The sequence below is a fragment of the Colletotrichum siamense genome, assembly GCF_013390195.1.
Source record: "Colletotrichum siamense strain Cg363 chromosome Unknown KSG_Cg363_contig04, whole genome shotgun sequence".
Classification (NCBI taxonomy): Eukaryota; Fungi; Ascomycota; class Sordariomycetes; order Glomerellales; family Glomerellaceae; genus Colletotrichum; species Colletotrichum siamense.
This window is the reverse complement of record NW_023501017.1, coordinates 3347676-3374856: the sequence shown is the minus strand read 5'-3', so window position 1 is coordinate 3374856 and position 27181 is coordinate 3347676. Positions and strand designations below refer to the sequence as shown.

General features: G+C 54.3%; 8 protein-coding genes across 8 annotated transcripts; 5 read left to right on the top strand and 3 right to left on the bottom strand.

The window, feature by feature from the left end:
- CGCS363_v006812 (uncharacterized protein) lies at nucleotides 1–786 on the top strand (the record flags this gene model as incomplete). The annotated part of the gene is made up of 2 exons (XM_036638661.1): nucleotides 1–330; nucleotides 397–786. 2 exons carry the CDS (start codon nucleotides 1–3, stop codon nucleotides 784–786), a joined length of 720 nt encoding a protein of 239 aa, XP_036496942.1.
- A 3479-nt stretch (nucleotides 787–4265) lies between these two features.
- Nucleotides 4266–5541, top strand: CGCS363_v006811 (uncharacterized protein; the record flags this gene model as incomplete). The annotated part of the gene is made up of 3 exons (XM_036638660.1): nucleotides 4266–4661; nucleotides 4715–5110; nucleotides 5164–5541. The coding sequence occupies 3 exons, from the start codon at nucleotides 4266–4268 to the stop codon at nucleotides 5539–5541; spliced, it is 1170 nt and encodes a 389-aa protein (XP_036496943.1).
- Nucleotides 5542–7463: 1922 nt separating this feature from the next.
- On the top strand, nucleotides 7464–8789 carry gtr2 (GTP-binding protein gtr2; the record flags this gene model as incomplete). The annotated part of the gene is made up of 3 exons (XM_036638659.1): nucleotides 7464–7714; nucleotides 7770–7871; nucleotides 7931–8789. 3 exons carry the CDS (start codon nucleotides 7464–7466, stop codon nucleotides 8787–8789), a joined length of 1212 nt encoding a protein of 403 aa, XP_036496944.1.
- Nucleotides 8790–9089: 300 nt separating this feature from the next.
- Nucleotides 9090–11742, bottom strand: cut20 (Anaphase-promoting complex subunit 4; the record flags this gene model as incomplete). Its single annotated transcript, XM_036638658.1, has 6 exons — nucleotides 9090–9568; nucleotides 9625–9682; nucleotides 9738–10448; nucleotides 10497–11082; nucleotides 11131–11458; nucleotides 11511–11742. The coding sequence occupies 6 exons, from the start codon at nucleotides 11740–11742 to the stop codon at nucleotides 9090–9092; spliced, it is 2394 nt and encodes a 797-aa protein (XP_036496088.1).
- A 684-nt stretch (nucleotides 11743–12426) lies between these two features.
- On the bottom strand, nucleotides 12427–14191 carry ARCN1 (Coatomer subunit delta; the record flags this gene model as incomplete). Its single annotated transcript, XM_036638657.1, has 5 exons — nucleotides 12427–12516; nucleotides 12570–13377; nucleotides 13433–13635; nucleotides 13689–14132; nucleotides 14189–14191. 5 exons carry the CDS (start codon nucleotides 14189–14191, stop codon nucleotides 12427–12429), a joined length of 1548 nt encoding a protein of 515 aa, XP_036496087.1.
- A 658-nt stretch (nucleotides 14192–14849) lies between these two features.
- Nucleotides 14850–17630, top strand: CGCS363_v006807 (uncharacterized protein; the record flags this gene model as incomplete). Its single annotated transcript, XM_036638656.1, has 3 exons — nucleotides 14850–16115; nucleotides 16167–17550; nucleotides 17608–17630. The coding sequence occupies 3 exons, from the start codon at nucleotides 14850–14852 to the stop codon at nucleotides 17628–17630; spliced, it is 2673 nt and encodes an 890-aa protein (XP_036496098.1).
- A 4375-nt stretch (nucleotides 17631–22005) lies between these two features.
- Nucleotides 22006–23625, top strand: CGCS363_v006806 (putative magnesium transporter NIPA4; the record flags this gene model as incomplete). The annotated part of the gene is made up of 7 exons (XM_036638655.1): nucleotides 22006–22019; nucleotides 22120–22163; nucleotides 22223–22248; nucleotides 22334–22424; nucleotides 22477–22728; nucleotides 22785–23076; nucleotides 23139–23625. 7 exons carry the CDS (start codon nucleotides 22006–22008, stop codon nucleotides 23623–23625), a joined length of 1206 nt encoding a protein of 401 aa, XP_036496097.1.
- Nucleotides 23626–24665: 1040 nt separating this feature from the next.
- On the bottom strand, nucleotides 24666–25654 carry rps3 (40S ribosomal protein S3; the record flags this gene model as incomplete). The annotated part of the gene is made up of 2 exons (XM_036638654.1): nucleotides 24666–25422; nucleotides 25632–25654. The coding sequence occupies 2 exons, from the start codon at nucleotides 25652–25654 to the stop codon at nucleotides 24666–24668; spliced, it is 780 nt and encodes a 259-aa protein (XP_036496096.1).
- Nucleotides 25655–27181: the final 1527 nt, after the last annotated feature.

Below are 27181 nucleotides of genomic sequence, written 5' to 3'. Positions count from 1 at the left end.
ATGTCTTCCGAAGAAAAGAACATCACCCAAACTTCAGGCTTCGAGGTTGATCCCGAAGACACTCAATACGCATCGCAAGCCCGTTTCCTTGGGACCATAGACGCGGCAAGAGTCAGCTTGACGGCTGTGGCTCTGCTTGCAGGCATCACCATCCTCGGCGTATCAGCAGATGCTCTTGCAGTCTATGATGCGACCCACGTACCCGCCAGCTACCTGCTCCCGCTCTGGCCGGATGCCTTTGACCTGAGGCCCACGGTGGCTCTTGTGGTTGGCAGCTCCATTGTCATTGTTGCCAACATTGTTTCGCTGCTTTTCAGCCGGGTCCAGTCTGTAAGTTGATACATCATGGCAAGGCATTGCGGCAGGTCGACTCGGACTAATGCCAAACGTGAATAGCTGCGTGGGCGAGCCCTCATCCACAACTCACTAAGCGTCGCCGCTCCAGCAGTCGGACTTGTGGCTGCAGTGGTCGCCATGTCGGTCTTCTACAGCATCAACGCCTCGACAACTGTGGACACGCTCCAGAGCTGGAGCTGCCGATGGTCTGACGTGGTGATGGTGACGCGGCCTCACTTTGGCACTCTTTGCAAGCAGAGCAAGGCCGGACTGTACATGTCCATCCTCCTGATCCCAATCGAAGCCATTACTCTGGGAGCTGGGGCGTATCAGATGGTACTCGAGAGGAACATCAGCAGGGCCAGCGGTGTAGTTCAAGGACGCCGCAAGTCCGGCAGCCCCGTTCCTTCGTCAGTCACCGCCAGAGATATTGAGGGAGAGGCTCACTAGGATGTCCGGAGCGGAGCCGTCGAGACGACGGGGTTGCCTTTGCCACAGGGTCGGGTACGATGTCAGGGTGCGAGTGACGGTAGGCGCGCCGGAAACGGACGATGTGCGGTCATGGAGTGGGCGTTCAGGTCAACGCAAGACCAGGGAGATGCAGAAGTCAGCTGCGTCACATTTGTACCAAGAAGTGTCTCTTTCACGGGTTAATATTTTGCTGTTGTCAACAGGACCAGTGAGACTGTCCAATGGATTACGTTTTCGATCCAGAATCCCCATCGATCCAGGAATCCGATCTTTCCCCACCCTCCTGATTATCCGACAGACTCGTAATCTGATTCACGAACTCACAGTCTATGGCCGCATGCGGCAGCATTGGGAGGGAGAAGACTGAGCTCGCAACCACTGAGGGTATCAAAAGTGGCGAAAGGAGCCTCCACCTACGCAAGTGCAGCTGAGAGCTTGGGAAGCATCAATTGAGATACTGGCCGTTTGCGGGTAGAGGATGCGGTGTGGGGGTCTAGCAGGAGATGCCGTCGTCCCGGCCATCAGGTACGCTGGCAAGGCTGGTCTAGCTTCTCGTACCTAGGGTCCGACATGGCGGTTGGTCAGGTTAAGGTCGTTCGGAGACGCAGCTTGAAGCAGGTAAGGTAGGGGACCAATGCAGGGTGGAAGTCTGATAAGACGCTTTTCTTGGGGGAATTTTGACCTAAGGTAGGTAGGGCGTAGTAGTTCATCTCTTGTATGCCGGGAGCTACGACGGCCTTGGTTTGAAGACTACTGCAAAATACGAGTCGTCTAGAGCACTCAGGAGACCCCTGCAATTGCCCTACCTTATCTAAGGTTCTTCAGATAGGTACCTACTATGCAGTCGGCACCTCAGGTAAGGTACCTTAAGGTATGGTATGGGCAATTGTGCAGCTCAGTGAGCTCACTCACTCACCTAGGACACTTCTCGTCTCGTCAAATTTCAGTGGAACGCCCGCGCAAGCCACCCAGAAGGGAACACGGACCTGGCGCACTCACGCGAGCGCCAGCTACACAGGCTAACTACCCAGCCCAGGCTGGACTACCTGGAGGCTCGCTACGGGAGTTGGACGCTGCCGGGCCACAGAGGATCTGCCGTGGAATGATTGGATCAATTGCAAGCGTGCTCAGAAGGTAAGGTAAGGTAGACGAGACGAACGCCGCTTGGGCCTCTCTTCCCGCGCTATTCTCCGAGCTCACAGGTACAGCTCCACTCCACAGGGCACCACACACATGGCCCCGGCAACAGCAACAACAGGTGAGGGCCGTGACTGTGGCTGTCTCTTGGAAACGTTTGGAGGATGATAATCACTACCTACGCACCGTGTGAAAACTTACCTGCCTTTGACAGGATGATACTGTAGGGATCCTGCGGATACGCAGTAGGCATCTTGGGTGGTAGGATGGTAAGCAGGGCGGTCGATCAGCGGGTGATGGGCGGGCAACCGTAAAGTGACCGGAAACATGTGCATTCCGTCACAGACCACGACATGTTGGGTCTCCCGCTGAACCCGCGCGTCCGCGTCCCCAGTATATTAGCTTGTCCGCTTCTGGACCCGCCGCTGCATTCCTGACCACGCTGAGGGCGCAATCAGACGAGAGAGGCGCTCGACGGTTTGGCTTGTAAAGCCTGTGGCCTGTGGCCTGTGTCTAACTACCTATGCGCTTGCTACGGCGCCTATGCCAAACATGGTCCCAGAATTGAAGAGACAGGCAGACGGAGCAAAGGGTCCAAGGTTTGCCCTGTTTCTAATATACGGCATATCTCACTGCAAACCACGCGAAAACAGCAAACAATGCTTGCCGGGCATGCCAGCTGCGTCGCCTGTGTGCCACGCCCGTCCATCATGCGGCTGGCCGAGTAGCTGGTCTGCGGCGTGCCGTTGACCCTCCATGACTCTCCTATTCTTCCATTCTACCTGATGCCCGACCGACGACAAAGAGAAGTAGCTCAAATGGGGTTCCCGCCATGCATTCCAAGGCGACACGATGGTCCTGGACCCTGTCGTCCCGATGCCTAGTCACATACTAGCGTGCTGGACTGCCCTCGACAATGTCTCCAATGCCACCCATGCCACTTTGGATGTGGAGGCGGCATCGCTCCAGTCCTGCGGAATCTCAGAAAATCTATCTTGTCGCAGAGCTTCGGCCGCATACATCTGGACACTGCGGAAACAGCCTCAGGAACTCCCGTCTCCAAGGCGAAGGACGGTGAAGGCGTAATGTGATGATGCGTATGGGCTCGGTTGCTACCGCGTGCCACACACACACACACCTCGAGGGAACCTCACAGTCGCAATCAACAGAGGAGCCCTGGCAACAAGCACAGAACAGTCCAGGCGCAGGGAGTTAGGTAACACGGCGATGCCTCCAGATCCCGTTGGATCCATCAACCTGAGGGACTTCCCCCCGCGGGAGCGATGCCCTATCCTTCCTTAACATAGTTGCCTAGTGAGGAGATCAAAGAATGATTTGGCTCGTTAGCGCACGGCGTGGATTGAGAGTTGAGACTCTGCCTTGGTCGTCCAAGGACACGAGGCAGAGGCAAACCCAGGGACCAGTACCAAAACCAAAGATGAGGCAGGTGAGGTAAGCCCGTCCGGTCCTGTCCAGTCCAGCCCAAACCGCTTTCCTTCTCCCTCTTTCCTCCTTCCGTTCAACTTGATCGACCTGTCTTGTCTTGCATTGAAACCGGGCTCGTCGAGCGTGGGAAGAAAGACCTGCCTAGGTGCGTGCATCGAGCCTTGGCTGTTTCCGTTTTCGACCATCATCTCGCGGTTCTGAGTGGCTATCCGCCTCTTGCATCGATTCCGTCCCAACGACTCGCGGCCGTCGTAGCTCTTTGCGGTGGTGCACTATCCCAGCTAGCTCCAGCCCTCGCATCTCTTGTCCTCGTCCTGATATAATAGTCTCCTTCAGTCACCGTACCGTCACACCAGCTTTTTTGTTCGTTCGTCCAGTTGTTTGTTTCCCGCTGAACCCTCGCAACTCATCACCACCAAACAATACCCACCGCCGTCCACGTCTTGTGCATCAAGAGACCATACGATCGGCACTCGGTTGCTTCAGTGGCGGCTTCTTCGCATCCAACGACTTGCGCCTTCCTCATCGCAACGTCTTCTTCCGGACCTTGCCACCGCGAGTACGACGATTTCTGCCATTCGCCAGTGCACGACCTATCTCCTGCAGCTTGACAGCTGAAGATATTGCGCCAAGTCCCAGGGGGCCCTAGTTGATGACCAACGCGGTTGTTAGTATCGCTTGAACGATATCTCGGCCGGCGCCTCTTTCGGTACGTGTCAAGCTAGATAGGCTTTTGGGTGTTGGGTTGAGACTAACACGGCCGCTGCTAGTAAGACGCCGCTCCCAAACGACCACGTCTGATACATCCCCCACGAGCTCCAAGCACACACACCTGCAGCCGCCTTTTATCCCAGCTCTCCCAATCGTCCCTGAAAATGGCTCTGTCTCCGCCTTCTTCCCCGCAAGAATCCACCACGACCGGCAGCATCAACGAAAAGGTCAACTCCACGCCAGTTACTCCCGACAACAACAACAAGCGTGTTTCCATCGCAGCTGGCGCCGGAATGTCTTTTGCCGAGAGGAGAATGAGTCGCCGGCCATCTACCGCGCCGACCCCTATTGTCGAGGCCGGCGAGGGAACCCGAGACGTCAACCACTCCTTGCCCGGCGACGTTCGAAACAACAGGAAGTCTAAGAACCAAACCGACCTGGCTCGACGCCGCAGCTCCTACTATGAGGAGGCTTTCCAGGGTGATAGAGACATCAACGTCCTCAAGGATCGTGCTTACAGCGAAGCTATTGTCATGGCTGAACTCCGCACCAACGTCATCGTATGTGTTTCGACTTGCCGATGTCTGACCTTCCGTGACTGACTCCCTCCCAGATTAGTGATGAATTCAGTTTCATCACTGACTTTTCGTACCAGCTCTCTGTTAGGTATCAGCGGCCAGTGTCGTCCATCGTGGTGAACCTGCAACATGGTGCTTGTATGTTGTTTGGCGGAACTTTTGACCCTGCCTACACGATGACAGTCCATGCTCTGTCGTGTGAGGTTGGCGTCACTAAGAACAAGAGGAATGCCGCCCTGCTCCAGAAGCACTTGCAAGAAGCCATTGGTGTTTCGCCCGTCCGCGGATTCGTCAAGTTTATCGAGGTTCCTGCAGAGAACATGGCTGTCAACAGCAAGACCGTGGCTGCCCATATTGCCGAGATGACCGGCGAGGAGGAGGAAACCATTGCTGAGCGCCGTGCACGCAACCGTAAGAGCATCAGTGCTAAGGTAAGACATCAGAGATCCACAAACAAAGAGAACGGATAACTAACTTGATGCAGTCTGTCTCTGCTCTTCGTCATGGCTCCATTGCCGGCCCTAGGAAGGGATCCATCTTTGACTTTAGGAGAGAGTCGGTCGCACCACGAAGAGATTCGGTGATGCCCCCTCCTAATGAGCTCACTCCTCCTCATAGCGCAACCGATGCGCCCCCTATTCCTGCTATTCCTGAGCAACATGTCCAGAACGCTACCACCACGACTACTACAACCACCGATGAGAAGGATGCGCCCATCAAGGAGGTTGAGAAGGCTCCTACCAACACCAGCAGCCTTGCCCCTGCCAAGAAGTCCAAGACGGCGAAACGTAAGAGCAGCTTCGTGACCTCGCTGTTCTCGCGTGGTAGGAACACTCCCTCTCCGATGCCGACCGTTTCTTAGACGGACTCAAAACGTTCTTCAACTATAATTTCCTTTGTGCTGCACTCATTGTCGGAATCAAGGCAGTGGTTTAGATTGTAAGGTCGGAAACAACGGAGCACTGCATCGTAAAAACTGGGAGAGGGAGTTTTGCATACCAGCCTGCCTGGGGCGGCCTTCGGTCATAGTCTAGGGGCGCTTATTCTGTAATGGTATCTGTATTGTCTAATACTTGGAAGCATGAGTAGGAGCAGGTGTAGAGTCTCAATTCATTGATTGCTACACAAGCATTTGGATATTTTGGTCTGATCAAAGTGACCGATTTTCCACTGGTTCTGTCATATTTCCATGATGGGCTGGCTGAATGATTGCACGACGATATTGGCCAAATCAGAAACATTAAAATGTAGTGACAATGTGACAGAGGATAGGCAAGCACTAACGCTGGTGATAGGATGAAAGTGCTGGTTGGTGGTTTGTGTGGCAGGTCGTAGGTAGTCAGATGAAGTAGCCAGGATGTGGTCTCGCCTAAATTAAATGGGTCCCGTCTGCAGTACCCGCGAACTGCACCGTTATCTTATCGGAAGCACGCTGCATCGTCATCCTTCCCACCTCGTGCTCAACTGCCAATTGCTTCACCCCGTCGTTCACCTTACCCGCTCCACATCTGCGGATTACCTTACCTTAGTGACCTGCCTACATTCGAACCCCGTGATAGGCTGGTGTGCGCCGGTCCTTTGGCAACTCGACTGCGACGGAAATTGTCATTTTCGCATTGAAACGGATCTATTTGGACGTTAACGTTTTGTTTTGGTCTTCTCGTAACGACTTGGGCATCAGTGACCGTCAGTCTCGTTCGATCGGTTACGGGGCCTGATTGCTGGGCGTCGGTGCGGTTGTCGCTGCTGCTGCTGTGGTTTGAAGTGGTCAGCTTGGGGGAGCTTTTTCTCAGCGGCGTATTTGACACCCCCTTTCAGCCGCAGAGTGAGGCTCAGACAAGGAAAAAAAATGGAGGTGAGAATCGGTCGTATTTCTTAATGTTTACCGTCTATCGTCACGTCTGCTGCTGCATCTTTCCTCGCATCCCCCTCCTCTCCCCTGTTCGGCTAGGCGAGCTGCTTGTAGAGTCTTACTTTCTGTAATTTTGCTCGGTTTGGATGTCCATGGTTGAAGCCGGCTTCTCTCAACTTCACAAGGCTTTCAGCGGGGGACGTGTTGCGCTACAATGCGTCCTGGTTTGCGTATTAGGAGGACATCTTCCTCTCAAGTCATGAATGGATAACAGTCGAAAACGGTCTGGGATCCTGTTGTCCAACGGTACCTTTTCCCCCGCTCGTGTACTTAACCCCCCCGATCGTCTACCTGGCCTCGCCAGATGAAGCGGGTTGGCTGAGCCATGGTGTCATGGATGAAGTGGCGTTGTGCGACGGTGAGATCAGCACGCACAGCGCTTCGAGTCCATGGCTGGGTTGGAACTCGAGAGGGGGGCTTGCGCTTGGTTTGAGCAGGCGAGCATCTCTCGAATGCAGATGGCTCATCTTTCTTTTTCCTCGCTTTACGAAGATGCCCAAGCCTCGCCGTGTGGTTTCCTTTCAGCTGCGCGCATCCGTCAGGGTGGTCGTATTCGAGGGGGCTACCCTGCCTTGAAGGACGACGGATGAATGCGATGACCTTGAGGATTGCTCGGCGTCGTCGTTCGGTGGTAGTCTGATCACTTGTCCCGCCACGGACCGTCGTTGGGCTCCCGGTTGGTCTTTCCGCCAGGAACCCGTGCAAACATATGGGCTTTGCCGGTCTGTGGCATCAAACTTCCCGAGACACTGGCAAACAGCGATCGAGGACGTGGAAGGAATATTGAGCGATACTAGAAAGAAGCCCCTTCACCCAGAAGTGTGTGAATCGGCGACATCGCATAGCAAAGGACGCGGCGCGTGTCGTTCAGGATGGCTTCGTCTACATCGCCCGATTCCGTTGCTTCATTGCTGTCCCAAGCGGTCGACGGCATGGGCTTCTCTTCCCAACGAGAGCATCCCCGAACAAGTGGTAGTCTCAGTCCAGCAAGGCTAACGCTCCAACGTGTCTACGATCAGAGTCTTCAAGGAGCACAGGCGAAAGATGCGAACAAGCCGCTAGAAGGACCTCCGGGGCCTCCGGGAAAGGGGAAGCCCAGGCTTCTCCTGATGGGCCAGAGAAGGTGAGTCTACTCCCATTCGACCGCAGCATACGGGCATCGCGTTGACTGGTAACAGGAGTGGCAAGTCGTCAATATCGAGCGTCGTCTTCCACAAGCTCCCACCAAACGAAACGCTTTTCCTCGAATCCACAGCGCGTATCCAAAAGGACTCTATGGCGTAATAAACCGCTCCCTCCCTCCTCGCCTTCAGCTTGCCCCTCCCACTAACAGCCTCAGATCCTTCATGGACTATCAGGTCTGGGACTTTCCTGGTCAGATCGACTTTTTCGAGAACCCAAACTTTGACATGGACGCCATCTTTGGCGAGATTGGCGCCCTCATCTGGGTCATCGACGCCCAGGACGACTACCTCGAGGCCGTCGCCCGCCTCAACGCCACCGTCCTCAACCTCCAGCGCTTCTACCCAAACATCAACATCGAGGTCTTCATCCACAAGGTCGACGGTCTGTCGGACGACTACAAGCTGGACATCCAGCGGGACATCACCATCCGCATCCAGGACGAGCTCTCGGACCACGGCTTCGAGAACGCCCCCGTCACCTTCCACCTGACGTCCATCTACAACCACTCCATCTTTGAGGCCTTCTCCAAGGTCATCCAGAAGCTCATCCCGCAGCTCGGCACCCTGGAGGCCATGCTCACCAACTTGTGCCGCACGTGCCGCTTCGAAAAGGCGTACCTGTTCGACGTGCTGTCCAAGATCTACATCGCCACGGACTCGGCAACGGCCGACATGGCCAGCTACGAGATCTGCTCCGACTACATTGACGTCATCATCGACATCACCGAGGTGTACGGCTCCTGGCCGCGCTCCGAGGGCCAGCGCAAACGTCTCGAGGCGGAACCGTGGAACGCCAAAGTCGAGGACCAGGTCGCGTGCAACTGGGCCGAGAGCTGCATGGTGCTCCACGACTCCCAGCGCCCCATCATGCTGCGCGAGGTCGATCGGTACCTGGCCCTCGTCGCCATCATGAAGGAGGATTCCTACGACCGCATGCCGCTCGTGAACATGAATGTGGAGGCTGTGGTACAGGGTGTCACTGAGTTTTTCGAGATCACCAAGTCGAGGAAGTGAGCGAGCCAAAAAGCGGTACGGATGGAGAGAGAGGGGGGGGGGGATGGCCATGCTGTATAATACGTCTTTTTTTCAAACCAATATCAACATGCTTTTCTCTTCCATTTCCTCGTTCTATGGTCTCGAGCGCTCTACCTGAGATCGATTCGAGTGCATAATCTATTCCATGTTTGCCAACTCGTCCAGCGTTGAAGACTCCAAACGAGATGCCAGAATACCCATGCGCTTTTTGCTCCGTGGCGTGAACCTCTTTGGCGCTACCTTGAACATGTTTCCCGGAGACAACGTAACGGGCGTCTTCTAACCACCTCGTCGCGGAGTCACCGGCTGGGGGGCCTCCGTCTGGACCACACCAGGACTAGACTTGAGTTCAAGTGCAAAGACCTTGTACGTAGAGCGGTTTGAACCGAGGAGGCAAATGCGGATAGGCATTTCGCCCCGCGCTGACGTGACGTCTTGGACATCCATTTGCACCGGCGCGAACGATGAGTCCTCAGGAAGAGCTGTTGCGGTACATTGTCCCATGAGGCTAGAAAGCTGCGTAGGACTGGGGAGGTTACTCTCCTCATAGTGTGTGTAGCTGAGAGCCTGTGATTGCATGGGGATGGTGATGATGCTGGATTGATTGCCTTGTTTGCTGACAAGCAGAATAAGGGTGTTGCCGTTCAGGAACTTGAGGTCGACGATCTTGCCCTCTTCTATTGAGACTGCTGAAACGGTCGTGTCGACGTTGCTGCTGATGCCGTTGATGATTCGGATAGATGTGCGGAAGATGTAAACTGCTTGCAAATCAGAAAAACTACATGGACATAATGTTGCAGGAACGCAAACTCACACTCTTGATCCCGACCCTCTGCCATAGTAGCCAGGAAGGATAGTCCATCGACGCCATCCTATGGAAAGTTAGTCGCCAGTCCTTAGAGGCTGTTTCTTCTTCGCCAATTTTACCTCTGTCTTCGTTGGGTACATCACAGAGTCCAACTTGGCGACCTTGCTGCCCAGCACGACCTTGGTTGGTTGTCCGAAGCGAACGCTCCTTTTCTGTGCCTCGGCAATATCGCCGAATATTCCATTGGAACGCGAGGTCAGACAGTCGACGAGGAAGCTGACATTCGGAAAGGCTTTGAGGTATGCATGACCCTCTTCCTGACGAGCAAGTTGCGTAGTAAGTTCATCAAGCATTGAAGCTCCGCTTTCGGCACGTTCCCAGTTGCTCGCGTAGTCCTCTTTGGTCACTTCGTCGAGAAAGACAGCCATGGGGCTTTCCATCAAGTAACGTTGTATGTATGCGAGAACTTTGCTGTTTTCCATGGTTGCTTCCTTCTCTGTCAGGTCGTCGCTGAAAGAGCTCGACGCGGCGAGACGGTCAATCTGGAAGCGCATCCACGAAGAGAAGGCATTGAAGAGATCAAGCTCATCCATGACGTTGAGGAGGATCTTGTGGCCGACCATGTTGAGACAGGATACAATATCCATGGCCCGGTTGATTTGGGCGACTGAAAAGCCAATGTCATCGCGGGTATCATAGAACTGGGCCAGTCCTCGAAGGCGGCTGAGTATGATGGCACATCTCTCAAGTACGGGCAGGAGATTCTCGTGCAGAAGACACCGGAGGTTTTCTAGCCCAGAGGTTACGGCTTTGTCCCATCGTTTATGGCCCTGGAATGTGTCAGCAACGCGGCCCTATGCACAATGTGAAGTACTTACGCGCTCGGCAAGACTGTCGACGAGCCATTCTCGAACAGGCTCGTACGCATGACCGGTGACAACTGTATGGAACAGTGCCTGGACGATGTTCGTCGGCCCATGCGTGGCCTGCTCTAAATCACCCTCAACACTGCGCAGGAACCTCGTGGGGAGCTCTCGCGTATTCTTGTACTCAACCTGCATGTGTAGCTGCGCTTGCTTTACGTACCGCAGCAGCTTTTGCAGTGTTGTTAGTTTGGACGCCAAGAGAGAGATGTTGATGGGAGACGAAGGAACGAATGGCAAGTCCATTGGGACCAGATAGACTGCCGGATCGCCATCTACAGAAGACTTTAGGATAAGCGAGTGTGTAGAGATCTCTGGATGAGAGGCGTGCTGGATGAGCTGCAGCACGCCCGGCTTGTACATGGAACTCGGAAGAGTATACCGGAAGTCGCCGATGATAAACGAGTCGTATATGCTAAGGTGAAGACGGCCATCACTGGTTCCAACGACCATCACGAAAACCTGATCGCTGTCGTCGACGTTGAAGGGCTGGAACAAAAACTCGACACCCGTCCGTAGCGTGAAAACGAGGCTGTCCTCCCTATATCAGGGTCAGTATGTTTGCAACAAGCAAAGCGAGCGGACGCACCCAGATCCAGCGCTAGATGTGGGAAGAGGACTGATCTTGGGTAGAGCCAAATCGACTTCCAGAAAGGTTAGTTCTCGAGGCAGGTCTGACGGGTCTTGCTTCCCCGGCAGGTTCAGCTCCTCAGACATGAGTTTCTTCCATGGTTGCGCGTCGGCTAGTTGGCGTTGAGCTCGTTGCTTTCCGACAACGTTGCGTGACCAGCCGATGTGAGTGATCGTAGTAGCAGAGTCCGAATCACCGCCAACGCGAATGTGGTGGGCAGCTTTGTTGTTCTCAAGACCCATTAGTCTCACATAACCGTCACTCCAGCCTACCGCCAAAAATTGACCTGCCTTGTCGTTAGAATTATTCGAATGTGTCTCGTTCAAAAGTCAACTCACCATCAGGCTTCCATCTCACTGCCTGGGGCTCTGGTGCTGTCTCGCCGGGCTTTGCGAACTGGTGTATCTTGGAGACGACCTGGTCCTTGGGCCGATATATGAGAAGATTCTTCCCGGACGGGTCCCAGCTGACCGATAGGTCCACCGTCGGATTACTGGGAGGGAAGCCATCGATGACGCGGTGGTCAAACCTGGTCTCGCTGAAGGGCCGAAGCTGCATTGTTTCAGCCATGGCGCAAACACGAAGCTGTTCGTGATAAAGTCAAAGAGCAGCCAGCAGACATTACCATGTCTGGGCCCTGCAAGAAGGTTCTGTGGTCAAATGACAAGAGGGTGAGATGCACAATCGAATTTTGATCTCCGTAAGTTGCTGGGTTGATGTTTGGTCAACACTTTGTGCGGACTCTAAACAGCCAGATTAATCAATTGTTGCATGTCGCTTGCCTCTTTTCTGAGGTTCGTTTTACGCAGCTGCAGCTGTGAGCAGCTTGGGTAGGAATATCTAGTAGGTACCTACGTTAGGTACCGTACCTAAGGCACTGGAAGGTGGGAGGGTCTGTACCTAGCTGCGGCTCCCTAAAATGGCGGGGGCCCCAGACGCTGTATCTCAGAGTCAGGCAGCTGCACCGTGATCGTTTGATTGCAGCTCAACCACGTTTGCACAGCAACCCTCAAAGGATACTGACAACCTATCTGGTTATTGCAAGACATTGGTATCAAGAAAAGCATAGCATCAGACAGCTTATTCTCTCAGGAGCTTCACATCCTGTATTCTAAGTACGTTTCATATCATGCAGCCACGTATTATGGCAAATATTGTCTAACAAGTCAAACCGCTGCTCGGAAACTCCTGGTTTGGCGCTCAACTTTTAGAACCCCTGACCACTGCATACCTGTCCAGAGTAGCCTGCCCCTTTTACTCGATCAAGAAATTGTCCGCGTGAGACTTGATATCCTTAGAGAAGGTCACTTCCTCATCCTCCTCGAGCAAAGACACACCAAGGACCTATTTTATTCGTTAGCTGCTGGCTCTCCCACCGTCAGAATACGATCACTTACATCAACATCCACGAAGGGCGTCGTCTTCGAGAACCTGACCGTCATGGGGAAAAAGTCATTCTCGTCGTTTGTCTCAGCCTCGAACTCGAACGATCCGCTTGGGTTATCTTCTGACACAGTGCCGATGTTCCATTCCAGAGAGTCGCCGGAAACCTCGTATGAAGCGTCGAAGCTCGACACCACAGGCTCGCTGGCCTGGTACGGGATGATGACGCTGACGTCCTTGAGCGTGTCGCCGCCTGTCAACTCGTACTCCACTGTCATGTTGTACTTGTCTGCATCCTTGTTGATCCAGACAGTGAAAGTGATTGGGCAAGCGCTGGTATCGTCCGCCTTGGCCGTTGCTCTCCAGCGAAGAACACCCACCGACTGGTTGGTGGGGAAACCACGAGCCGTGTTGCTCATCTGAATAACCTTGGAGCTGTTGAACAGGTTCTTGTCGACGTTGGGATGCGTACGGAACTGGGCACCGTGGGAAGGGTTTGCCGTCAAGTTCAACTTGACCTTCGTCAGGCTTGGGTCGGAGATGCGGAGGTTAAGGTCACCGCTAATTGCCAGAGAGTTCAGAGCACCCTCTCGTGACAGCTTGGCGCTGATGGCTTCGTTGACGACGATGTGAATCGCGTCACGATCCAAAGTTGATGAGACACGAGCTTCGGCTGCTGGCTCCGAGGCGTGGGCGGGCGCCGGAGTGATAAGGGGCGTGTCGTCGACTTCGGCGCCCATTTCGCCACGAACACGCTCGAACATGTCGGTCGTCTTGGACTTCTTGCCCAACTGCATACCCTTGCCCTTGGGGGCACTCAGCCTGCCAACGTCAGCTACTGTCTGCCACTACCCGATCCTGCAGCTCGGATACTCACTTGTTGAAGGTCTTGTTCTTCTCGGCCTCGTACGAATCGTATGTGTCCGTCGTGGTCGGGCGAGTGGGGGGAGTGTAGGTCGGGTATACAGGGGTTCTGGGCATTCCGCCGCCGACGCGGCCTGCGCGAGCCGACTCCTTGCGCTGCATCTCCAGTTGCTTGGCCTTGCGCTTGCGCTCCTCGGTAGCCTCGAGCTCTTTGTTCTGCAGGATTTGTTAGCTATCTTCTGGTCATTTCGGCAGCTGAGCTGACTGACTCTCGCAATGATCTCCTGGATCCGCTCCTCGTGAGACTCCATCTCAAGGAAGGTCTTGATCTGGCTGATGGTCAGGTTCTCCCGGTAACCAAGGGTCACCAGCTCGTCAAAGGCGCTGAGGAGTTCGTAGGCATTCTTGACAATCTCCCTCTCGTCGAGGCTCTTGCATGTGCTGGTGACAACCTGCGCGAACAGGTGGAGGGAGTCGATGTCCTGGAGGATGTTCGATTGTCGGTTGGTGATGAGGACCATGTAGAGCTCGTCGAGCGGCTGGTAGACAAAGCGCACATTGTCCTGCTCAACGGTGGTGTGCTGGGTACCGCTGTCGGCCAGCTTGGGGAAGGACGCGAGGAGGGCTTCGATGCGGGATCGTGGCATCTCCCTGAACTGGCGGGAGAGGACAGCTTTCCCGCCTCGGGTGCAGATCGACGCCGCAAGGACAACCTAGGACAGTCAGTATCGAGAAGGATTGAACAACTTGGATGGGGAAAACCAAGCACCATTTTGGGTGGAGTGTTGTGACTGTTGGTTGGACGAATTGGTGATGTAGATAGGTTGTCGCAACTTCAACTCAAGGTCCCAGGCCTAAGGAGGGACGGGACCACATCGACGTAGGGAGCTTGAATATTGAGGTCCGAATGTGTGAATCTGGCCAGTGCACGGACCAGGCTGGCCTTACGTACAGCGGCCCGGTCTAGTCCTAAAAGGGGAAGGCTCAAGCTCCAGCTACAGGCGCGTCGAGCTGCGCTTAAGGAACGTAGAGGGGTGTCGCCCAGGCCATTTTTAAATTTCCACGCGCCTCAGTTGGACTCCACTTTGTCATCCTGCTTGGCCTCACTTGCCATCCACCAACCACTCGTTGTTCATTCCATCCCTCTGTCCAAGGGCATGACCAAATAGTTGGCCTCACAAAGACATTTTCGAACTTCTACTCAAACAACCTCACCTTCTCAATCTTCGGCACACTTCCAGCCGACGCGCCTCTCCCAGTTACCCTGCTGGAGTTCCCCAAGCTTGACCGGGTATCCGAGCCACGAACCCCCAACATTACCGACCACCACCGGCGCGCCAAATCCGTTCCTGATTCCTCTCGAGAACCCTCAACTTATTTACCACGTTAAAAGTTTCCAAGTGAATTGTTATCCCTACCAACCTCAGGACATGGCGGCAGAAGCAGTGCCGCCGCCGAGCTTCGAAGCTCAAGGTCATGAGGAGTACATCGATTATTCCGAAGATGACGCAGCGGCCCCTGCCGTTGCAGCCCAGAACTCCAACCGCACCTCATTCTCGGCCAACGCCCATCTTGTCACTGAGAACTACGAGGAGGCAGCAGAATCCGTACAAGTAGATGACCAATCTATCGATTTGCAGGCAGTTGAAATTACTACAGTGGCCAGCGATGCCCTGCCGGATGGCAGTGGCCAAGATTTGCTTGAAGCAAGCAACTCCGAGAGTGCCACCATGGCCAACCAAGCGCCTCAGGATATTGAAGACTTGTCATTTAACGATAACGAAATCAGCTGGGAAGATGGCAACGACGACCAAGCTGGAGACGCAAGCGCTGCCCACCTTGACGCCGAGAAAAGCGACTGGCAGCTTGTTGACGATGAAATACACTTGGCCGAGGAAGAATCGGACCTGCCCAAAGGCATAGCGGACACTGAAGAGAAGCCACAAGGAGATGAAGAAGATGCTCATGAGTCCACTGGCAATGCTGAGAACGTTCATGATAACGCCCAAGGACTTAGTGGAGCAGATGCCGAGCCACTTTTGCAAGAGCAGATTTCTGACCTTCAAGGCGCCGACGCGGATGGTGATTTGCACGAGATAGACTACTTCGACGACAGCAACGCCGCTGTGGATGCATCTATGGACACAGCCGCCGAGATGCCACCGGAAAGCAACGTTCTCGACCAGGAAGACGTTAGAAACACCCATTCCGACCGCGAAGATACGGATCGTGCCGTTGATGAAAATGACGGATCGTTCTCTCCGCATGAAGCAGAAGATAGTGTTGTTGCCGTCGAAGAAGAAGAGGAAGATGACGCCCACAACCAAGACCTTAATGGCCAGGCAAATGATGCAGAAGAGTACACGGCGACTGGCGAAGACACTTCCATCCATGATCGCATGGATTATGAAGATGAGCTGCTTGCGAACGTCCAGTCACCGGACTCCGATGACGCACCTTCGAATGACGACACTGAGATCCCCGCTGTAACTGTTTCCTACAAGGGCGTTGAATATCCCTTCTTTTACAACTCGCCGGACAGCGAAGGCAAGGAGTGCTTCTTTGACGATCTGTCCCTTTTGCATTGCAAGATGGAAGGCGTGCTTGCAGGTTTCCGTCGTGAGCTTGCTAACGAACTGGGTCCCTTCGACGAACTGGTGTTCCAAATTGACGAGTTGGGACTTGAGTTTGCCGAAGTAAGTTGTCATACTGGGAGATTTGCTGGGACGTTACTAACAGATTCGAAGTCTACCCAGCCAGATTTGATCTCTGATATTACCCTGGGTCAAGTCATTTCCGTGTTTGATTCTCTGGTCAAGAACCAGGATGCCGATGCTTCAAAGCCGTTGTATGCCTTGCTAGTCACACGGCCAAACTGCAAGAAGAGGTGGCTATCTCTCGTCGACGATGCTTACAATGGCAAGGGACTTGACGAGGTGAGCTATTACTTCGCATCTCAGGCACAAAGCGAAATGGCCGAGCCAGAGATACTGGATGATGAACCGGGCATGGTTGGAGAAGATGACAACGCGGATGCCACCGCTTGGCCTGACTCACCTGCTGAAAGCAAGCATGACGACCAGGACGATGCTCAAGCTCAAGACCTAGATGAAGATGTTCCTAGCGCCTTGGAAGAAGCAGCCAACGAAGACGACGACGTTGGGACTGGTATTGCTGAAGAAGATGATGATGCCACGAAGGTCGACGATACAGTTGATGAGAGCGCCTTTGACGCAGAGCTTACCGCCGTTGTTGAAGACCTAGATGGCGAGGCGACTATGGTTGACACGGACATCAATTTGTTGGATGAATCGACTGTGGTCGCAGACACAGATGTCGTCGAAAGCAACCCAATGACAGAGGTGATGGAGGACCAGGAGCCTCAGACATCTGGGGAAAATGGTAATCCCGACTCTTCTTTATCTGACCCCTGCTTTTATCCCCAATTCTGTCTCTGCGTTGAGTGCGCCTCAGCCTACACCACAGATGACATGGAAGATAACGACTACGCCTACGCATCTCTGGTGCGGAATACAAGGCAGACTGCTCAAAATCACCAGTCAACACAATTTCATGTTCCTTCTCTGGAAGTTCCCATTGAGGGCTTTCCCCGCTCTCATATTCGGCATTTACATTCTCGTTCGGATGTTAGCATGGCATTTTCTTCAACAACAAACGCTGACGATTCATTCCAAGTACCAGAAATCGACGACTCTAACCCACTTGTCAACACGGATGCGGAAGACGAAGTGGACCTTCTCAACGCCGTCGAGAACGATCCGCAGTGGCCGAATGACGAAGACAGCGCAGCCCTCGTAGACCAAATTGTCGAAGCTACCGATGAAAATGCGACGAACAAGGTAACCCCTAACACCAGCGCAACTTCAACCTTGAACGGCGATGAAGTCACGTACGAAAACAACGAGCTCGATGTGAACGCCGACGTGGGCGAGAACGATATCAACGAGAACGACGGGGCCGACGTTGAAGGTCAGGATGACGAGTTGGAGGAAATTGACTGGAGAGAGTTCCCTGGGCAAGGCGATGACGAAGTTTCGGAGTCCCCTGCGGTCGTGGGCAAACGCCCCCGGTCGGATGTGGACGACCTGCTGGATGATGAAGCTGAGAAAGGTACGCTGCAAGCCGGTAAAAGACTGAGGATATGTGGGGAAACTAACAATGTCGCAGACGTCAAGCGTCGTCGCTCTTAAACTTCGTACATCCTTCCACTAACTTCCCATGATATGCTTTCGCATATTATCCGGATCTAGGGCTGGCAGGCTTTGCGCGTTGTGCAGGTGATGCAATCGGCGAACTCTCGGCGTAACGATACAACAACAAAATGGACAACTGGACCATCCAAACAGACAAATCTCCAGGAAAATGATGGACTCATTGAAGTCTGCATGACACCCAGGTAGGGTTCTGATGATTTTTGTACTGACCCATAGCTTTTTTACAATTCGCAACCAAAGGTGCCGAGGTAATCCTGGCATGTTGAATGGACGATGCGCTCTTCATACAGTATTCCTTCAATCTTCTCGATACCCCGTCTACTATCTGGCGATGTTGGTGGATTCCTGGCGTACAAGGCGGGTGAAAATGGTGGGACAACCTGGACGGTGGGCGATGTTCTTGTACAGCGGCAGGTCGATCGTGAGGTGGTCAAAAGGCCTGCTCAGCAAGGCAACGACCCCCCTTTGTGACACGAGAGGCAGGCAGATCCAATATTTGACGATGCTTCTCTGGAATGTGTTCTATGAGAGGCAGACTCCGTCACGGGATGCAGGTGCCTGCTTGGAGATGTAGGCATGTTGACGTGCCAACTCACCGGGTTGCGCTGTTCCTCTTAGGGATGACCTTTTCGATAATTCCGTAGTCACGATGAATACACATCATACTCGATACAAGCTAATTGCATATGACGAGTCATTTCTGGAGGGAATATCCTCGTTAGGAGACACCCGTTGGTGCATCTCTTGAATTCGTCACGTGCTAACACGGCCTTTAGACCACAGATGGGACGACGAGGCGCTGAATAGAGGACGAGCGATTGGGCTCGTCCGACCTTCATCATAAAACAGCATCTGTTTGACGGTCTTACAACTAGTCGTCTTCAAGTCAAGATGCAAAATACGCTTATAAGGAACCGCCTTGGCAACTCGGCAAAAAGAATCTTAAGACGGTTCCTGATGATTGGAGTGGATATTGGTCTATGACGAGCAGTGGCCCTGGGTTCACTTCATCCTAAGTCTTAGTTTTGATTCCAACGTGGGCAGAGACTTTGAAGGTTGCAATGGATCAGGAACGGCCAGGGGGAATGAGGGCGCGATGGGATGCGAGAAGCCCTGCGAGGAAAAGGGTTAATGGAAGCTTGGGCTTTCTTTGTTGCGCTGGCGAGCATTTCAATGCAAGACCACGCGAACGAAATGCAGTTAGCGACGACGTTAATGAGTAGAAGGATCGAGGCGCCAGAAAAAAGTGGTGTGGTGGGATAGACTTTTGTGTCTGGTTGAGTAGGTCTCGACTGTTGCAGGCGTGGGGATCCTTGTGGTGGTGGCCCGTCGTTAAGAGGGCAGACGTTATGGCAGTTTGTTTCGACAACCGTTCTCGTTATGCGGTTCCCGGGCGGCCGCGTTGCCGCATTAACTGCTGAACGAGGGAGGGGAGTGGAAGTGATGGACGCTAGGAAGTGGAAGGACAAACGAGCTGTCATCTGCAACGAGGCTGTGTGTGGTAATTTTTGTTTGGTTTGCATGGGAATCCGGGGAGGATGGGAAGTCTCTCGTGGGTGAGATACCTAGAGGCTGGTCACGATGGTCCCGCCTCTGCATTCCTCAGTTCCTTCAAGGGGCGCTGTGGGATACCTCAACTTGGGTAGAGTATGGATCGTTGAACACAGGTGGAACATGTTGGCATACAACGTCTGCCTGATATCTACGGATAGAAACAGCCGGGTAGACGGACATTTACAGTGGGAGCGTTCGCCGTTCACAGGTTCAGCAGCGAAGGTGATGACGACGAAGGTGCACTATGTGTATTAGAGGGTGTGGCTGTGGTTTAATTAAAAAGGAGCCCGTTTGGTCGTGTCAAGAGGGAAGGCACAGAGGGAGTGAAGCGGGTTTTCACAGTGTCATTCGTAATGAAGCTGTTTCAACGACCCCACTTGGCTGGTTGGTGCAGATGCACGAGTTGAAAAATAGAAATGCCGATTGTGCCCTGATGCTTGGTGCTTGTGCCTCGGGGGATCGATCTCGTATGGAACGTCAAAAAATCTCCTTCTCCTGACCGAAAAGAGCAGCCATCCCGCTAATTAACAGACACACACAAGCTGGTAGGCGTCGTAAGTCCAGTGTGGATGTGACCGGGCAGCCAGTGGTAGAAAGATCCAGGCCCCCGTCCAACGCTGATATTGGAGAGTGTGCAGTGTCAACCAGCTGGGCATGCCTCGATGCCCCCTGCGGAGAACCCAAGAGACCGGCGGAACCTCCCACGCTCACCAGCCGGCGGTTCACTTTCACCCCCTGTCGTGGTACGGGGAGGCGAGGGGGACAAGTCAGGGACCAATTGCCAGTTCCGACCCCCCTGGCCGATGGTGACCTCAGTCAACGGGCCAGGCGCGTGCCTTGGTTTGGGGATTGTCACTGGGGCATACCGATGAGGATCCAGGATGAGATTATACAGTGGAATATCCAGAGGATCTGGTTCGAGAAAACGCAGAGAATCAGAAATGCCCTATCTGAGCAAGCTATAGAAAGCCATTGAAAAAACAAGAGACGAAAAAAAGGTACAGGACTCGGCACAGAGACTTGGCGTCCCTGCAGAATTTGTCTGTGTCAGGAAAATGGCTTTCCGTCCAAAATCGCATGCGAGGGGTGTTCCATCCTCCTGATTCCGACCGTCATCCGTCAAGCATCTGTACAGGCTGCGTACAATTCCATGCACAGACGGGATACAAGCCTCATCGCCACGGTGTTCGTAGTGTAGGTAGGTACGGGAGCGGAACGGACAGTTTGCAGTTCCAACAAGCAGCAGCCAGCATGAATCGAGTGACTGACTTGTATGGCAGAGGCAGCAGCGGAACAAGAAGCACATCGCCATCAGCAGCGTCCTTGTGCCTCGTTCTTCAGTCTTGTGCTGACTGTCACAGCTGCGCTGCCCTGTCGGTCCCGTCGTCAGTAGTGCCCTGCAACCTGCAGCACGCTAAAACACACCACCTCGCCTTTGCCTCGCCTCATCACATCACCCGCGGCCAGCGACCGGCCACACGGTCAATCAATCTAGAGGTACTCCGTACCTCCTCCGTTACCCACAGCAGCTTGCAGCAGCAGGCTGAGCTTCTGCTGTCCCTCCCAAAAGTGGACAGTCTGTCCTGGTTGTTGTCACTCGTGGTCCGTCGCCGACGCCGTTCCCCGTACTCCACCATCCACTACGGTACCTAAGGTACACTGTAAGGTAAGGTACCTTACCTGGTGTCCTCTGCCCACCTCACTGGCCAGACCAAGACTCGATCTAGCAGTCCCCCTTCGGCCTCAGCCCCTCGTGTCGCGTAAGATACTGGGCCGAATAAAGTATCTTTTATTTCTACAGCGGTTAGTCGGGGTCGATAAATGTACCCACTCTCACTCAACAACTCTGCGCCGCAGCCAAGTTCTTTCCAGAGAGAGGACTAGGGGGAAGAAAAAAGAAGGGACCTATCGCAGCAACCTCTTAGCCAATCTGATCCAGGAACATCATCGGCCACAGGTACCGTCTCTAACCTCACGGCTACAGAGGTACATAGCTCTGACACTCTTCCCCCACAGCTTCTCGCATCCAGCACCCACGCATCTCACTCTCTCCCGCACACACACAGATTGGACACACTCTCTCTGTCTCCTGCCCAGAGTGACTTGTGACTTGCAACAGGGCACCATTTCCACCCTTCACAGGGGCCTCTGAAACTCAAACCTGTCCCTATCTGGCTGGTTGGCATTCCTCCCGACCTCGACACCACGCACCTACCCACTCCGCGTCCACTGCCAAACTGCGAGGAACCACACCCGCCTCTGCCCGCTACCACCTCATTACCTGAAGGCTACCTTGGCTTGCCGCCCTCTTGCCTTATCGTTGCGAGGTACCGATCAAGGCTCGGCCTGTCACACTACGTACCGCCCTCACAGTTTTATCTGCAAAATCCCACGAAACATCTCTCCCTCTCCTTTTGGCCTTCCACTCGCGCCAACCCACCGACCTGTCCCGTCCAGACGAGTGACCACGAAGACGACCCCCTCGACTCGATTCGAACCCGACGAGATCGAACCCCGAAGACCAGCGACCATCGCCCTCCACCACGAACCTGTGACTCGGCCTTCCAAACGCTGGAGTCTTCGAGAGTTGCATCGTCTTTCCATGTGTCGCTGCTGACGACGTTCGACCTTACCTCCAACCTCTCCATCTTCCTCGCCCGGCGCGAGCCTCGCCAGCTCCCATATACGGGACACGACACTCTCTCAGCAACCACCTCGCCACGGCGCACGCATCTACTAGAACCTGACGCTCATTTGGCTCTCCGTCGCCGGTACCGCGCTCATTTTTGGCAACATGATGTTAGACGAGAAGTACGTTTGCGATCTGTTCGGCGTACGAAGCGTTCGCTACGCAATGCCGATGCGTCCACCTGGTCTTGAGAGCAGAGCTCGCTGACACCATCCCGCGCAGATACATTGGCCTGGCCTTGGCCATGGCATCTAGTTTAGCCATAGGTACGCATTTGCTACTTGTTCTGCAGCTCGACCTCTCTTTGCTAATTGCTTAACCACAGGAATCAGTTTCGTGATCACAAAAAAGGTACGCGACCTTTTGCCGCGGTATCGAGAGCCACCTCGATCAACCCATCAATCATTTGCGACGCCGATACTGACGGTCGCTATAGGGTCTCATGCAAGCGGAAGAGCGCCATGGATTTGAGGGAGATGGTTTTGTCTATCTCAAGAGCCCGGTATGGTGGGCCGGTATTACGACTTGTGAGCTTGTGCGATTTCCCTCAGATGGCGCTTGTCGCTAACTCTTGCTCAGTGGTTGTCGGAGAAATCTGCAACTTTGCGGCCTACGCCTTTGCGCCTGCAATTCTCGTCACACCTCTAGGAGCTCTATCTGTCCTCATCGGAGCTGTACTTGGGTCCTACTTCCTAAGGGAAGAGCTCGGTACTCTGGGCCGTCTCGGCAGTGCCATTTGCTTGATTGGCGCCGTCATCATCGTCCTTCATGCGCCTCCAGATGAGGACATTCAGACGATTGACCAGATTCTGCACTACGCCATTCAGCCTGGTGAGTCTCGATGCTGGCCAGAGCCGGCGTTGCGACTGAAGCTAACACGGTACCAGGCTTCCTGCTGTACGCCTTCGCGGTCACTGTTTTTGCAGTTGTCATGATCTACAAGGTTGCGCCAGTCCACGGAAAGAAGAACGCCCTCATTTACCTCTCGATCTGCTCGACGGTCGGCTCGGTCTCCGTCATGTCTGTCAAGGCTTTTGGTATTGCCCTCAAGCTCACATTCGCCGGAAACAACCAATTTTCCCACCCGTCGACTTACGTGTTCATGATCCTGACGGCCGTTTGCATCTTGACCCAAATGAACTACTTCAACAAGGCGCTCGCCCAGTTCCCCACAAACATGTAAGTCGCATGCTATTTTCTGCGTCGGCGGCCGCGGGCTGCGCTAATCAGGTGCCGCGTAGCGTCAACCCCCTTTACTACGTAACGTTCACGACCGCGACCCTTTGCGCCTCGTTCATTCTCTTTGGCGGTTTCAACACCACCGACACCGTCAATACGATCTCCCTGATCTGCGGCTTCTTGGTCACCTTCACCGGTGTCTACTTGCTTAACCTTTCGAGATCCGACCCGAATGGACACCACCTGGTTGCTGGCCGCGGTGGTTCGGATGCCATGGGCACGGACATGGTCTCAACCATTCAGACTCGCCTTAGCATGCAGGCGCGCAGAAGCACCGACCCGCGAATGAGCATTGGCAGCCGCCACGGTGACACGACCGGTCTGATGAGAGCCTACGACGAGGAGGCTGGAGCCGAGTTTGGGTTGACCGACCTTGCTGATGATAGCGACGACGAAATCGACCACCGCAGAGGCAATGGATCCGCCAATGGCCACTCCAAGTCCTACAACGAGACCATTGAGCTTCAAAATCAGCGATCCGATAGGTGAGGAGGCAAGACACGGAAGTCTGTTTCCTAGGTATTGGTAGAAGTTGAGGCGGTAGTTGTCTTTTTCTCGAAGCATTTCTCTTACCCAGGGCTCGATTTCAAGGGCAGCATTGTACATTTTCTCTCGAAGCCATATGACTGAGAAGTTCTCCACGACATGATCGGATCCAACGAAAGAGGCACAGACCCACGGAAAAGGTGCAGGCGCACCCCGAGTAAAGGAGGGGAGCAGTGGGAAACCAGAAAGCAGTTTTCCATACCATTTTCACTTCCGCCACGGCACGAGGAGTATTACAGGGCGGGACGGACATTCGGGGCGTTCATCGGGGTTTGCATGGTTCCAAGTGCGGAAGCACCTCTTGTTGTACGATTAAGGGCGAACGGGAAGAGAGCGTGAGAGAGGCACGCTCTGTTTCGCCGGGCGAGACGGCATTTGATTCCTTGTCCAGAGCATTGAGCACCATAGACCAGGCCACCCAGAGCCTTGAATTAAGTACGACAAGCAAAATTGCCGTCGCAACTCGATGATCTCAGTGAGACGGGCTGGACGGATGATGCGGGTATCTTGAAATTGTTTACGTAGGTCTAATGAAGTCATTGGCACATCTCACACAACTGCTTCTTGCTCTGTTCTTCTCCACGGAATGGGGGCAGACATCACGTCACTTCACATGAGATTGACACATGTTGATTGAATGATTTCGTTGCTCATTTCATGGTTTGTACCATTACAAGCCAGTCGCAACTATCCGAATTCCCTTTTTCGCAGAGTGATGCAAATGTGATCAAGACGCCTGAGTAGTATTCCACCCCCGTCCTCCCTTTGCTGTTCGCGCGACACCTTTTTGTTTTTCCCAAATTGCGAATCTTTTTGGAGAAAAGAGAAGAAGGAAGCGAGCGAGACAGTTGTCCGAAAATAGCAGTCTACCAAATAGAGGGCAAGAAGCTGGACTGCTGCTGCTGCTGCTGCTGGTAGTTGTTGGCAGACTGCTGGTAGTCATCAACCTCGTCGGTCGAAGAAGCCTGGGGCTCGACAGCCTCCTACGACTGGGCCTCAGCCTCCTCGCCACCCTCCTGCTGCTCCTGTTGTTGCGCCTCGGCGGCGGCCTGGGCCTGGGCGGCCTTGGCACCGTAGTCCTGGGACATGGGCTGGACGACGCTCTGCTCCTCCTTGGGCTCGAGGATAGAGACGGCGTCAGGGAGGGTCTTCTGGGGACCGGCCTTGCCCTCGGGGTCGGAGCCGCGCATGATCTTGACCTTGATACCAAGAACACCCTGGCGGAGGAGAACGTGGCGGGTGGCGGAGTCGATGAAGTCCTTAGCGGGCTGGCCGGAGTGGATCATGAAGCCGTCGGTGAACTTCATGGACTTGGCACGGGCGGCACGGAGCTTGCCGGAGACGACGACCTCGCAACCCTTGGCGCCGGACTCCATGATGAAGCGGAGGACACCGTAGCAGGCACGGCGGACGGCGAGACCGTTGAGGAGCTTGTAGCGGAGGGACTCGCACTGGGCGACGGCGGAGAGACCACGGTTCTGGACCTTGGCGGCGTAGAGGGAGACGGAGTTCTCGGGGAACTTGAAGCGCTTCTGGATGAGGGAGGTGAGCTCGCGGATGCGGCGTCCCTGCTCGCCGAGGACCTCCTGGGTGTGGGTGGCGCGGATGATGATGTCGGTTACCGTGGGGGTGACGCGGACCTCGACGCCGGAGTAGCCCTCCTCGGCCAGCTCGCGCTGGAAGAACTCGTTGAGCTCAGCGTAGAAGACGCCATCGGCGACGAACTTTCTGCGCTTGGAGCTGTGGAAGAAACAAAAGTCAGCGTTATTTGTTCGTGTAGTCGATGGTAAAGCCAGGACTATTCTTCTTCGTCTTCGTCGTCGTTTTCTTCCCTTCTCCCATCATCGCGAAACCTCGAATTTTGGCGGGGGTGGGTTCGTCCTCCCAGCGCAAGACGCAAAAAAAGTGTAATTGTCACTGCCGGGGAAGAGGAGGGGGAATTGGCTTACATCTGAGTGCCTGGAACAGCCATCTTGACTTTCTTTGCCCGGTGTCGAAAGGGGTTGGGATAGGTGGACGGGTTGGTTAGAAGTTCGACGTCGTCGGGGGGTGGTGTTGGCGAGTAAATGAGGTTGTCAAAGCAGCTCGATTCGTCCGGCTCGGCTCAGAAGCGGGAATTCTCGCTGTGGGAAGGAAAATTGTGTGAAGCCCTAGAGTCTCGATTGACCTGCGTGGTCTGTGCTTTTTTTCCTTGCCTCCAGTGTCTGCACCGGGCGCACGTCCCCCCACGCGCCTGCCTTGCTCCCAGCCAAAGTGGTTTTTTTTCCTGCAACGCGCCGGCTCGCCTTAGGTAAGCGTCGACTTGCTGACCTTCCACCTGCAGCCAGCTGGCTGGAGGTCGGTCATCGGGACAGACTTTTCCGTTTCCCGGGCGGGACCTGACGGGAGTGTGGGGTTTCAAGGGGTCACAGTGAATTCACATCTGAAGACACCGCGCCACACCTACCCCGGGGCGACCAGCTCACCAAGGGTTGGTGGGGCAGAATGCTCCCTGGGCTGTCACTGGAAGCTGCCGGTCACAGGTCACACAGCTGAAGACGTCAGGTGGGTGACATTTCAGGCAGTCCGTCTGGACCTGGAGCTGCGATTCAGGTCGCGATGTTTGCTGGTGATGTGTTTTGGTGTGTTTTCCAGAACATGATTTAAGGAACAGATTACGTTTTAGCTAAAATACGCCTGGCTGCACAAACAATGATGATACACACAAGGAGAGGGAAACACACCGCCAATATTCTTACCTGATGATGATGTCCTGCACATGTCCCTGGTGATGCAACTGCTAAAGGTAGCTCCCGTAAATTTCCCTGCTCAGACGGGAGACGTAGTGGAATCACTTTGCAGACTGACAGCCTGAGAAAAACAAAAGAAAGGCAGAGAGACAACTCACAAGAAAACAGCAAAAACATCTTCATCGTACCAAAGTAAACAAAGCGGCCAGAAACATCAAAGACCCGGTCACTGAAGAGCAGCACATGGAAGCTGCAGCAGCTGGAGTGCTTGAGTGCCCAGGCCGCACCCCCGTGGACCAAAGGCCGTGACGTCTGTTTTCAGCCCCTCGCTAGTGGGGCCACAGCCGACCCGTCGCTCCTTCCTGCGTCTGCTGTCTGCGCCTGCGCCTGCCCTGCGACACCAGCAGCCGACCTGACCACTGACCCGACCTCTACCTTACCTCCCAAACCTTGCTTGACTTGCGCAACCTCCAAAATCCAACGCCGCGCGGTCCAACGAAAATCTCTCCCCTTCGCATTTCTTCTCTCTTGCTCAAGTTCACTTTGAAGGAGTTGTGCGGCCTCACAAGCTGCCCTCTTCGAGTGATTTAACCTGCCGACCTACCTACGACGCTCCCTTACCTTCCGGACATCCCGCGCGGCCATGCTCCTCTAGCTAAAAAGCAATATCATCACTCGCAGTTCAATATGGAGGCCCGAAAGGCAAGTTACGCGACCCTTCAGCTGAATTAATGTTTTGCTTCCTTCCCTCCCGCGCTCCATCTCCCTAA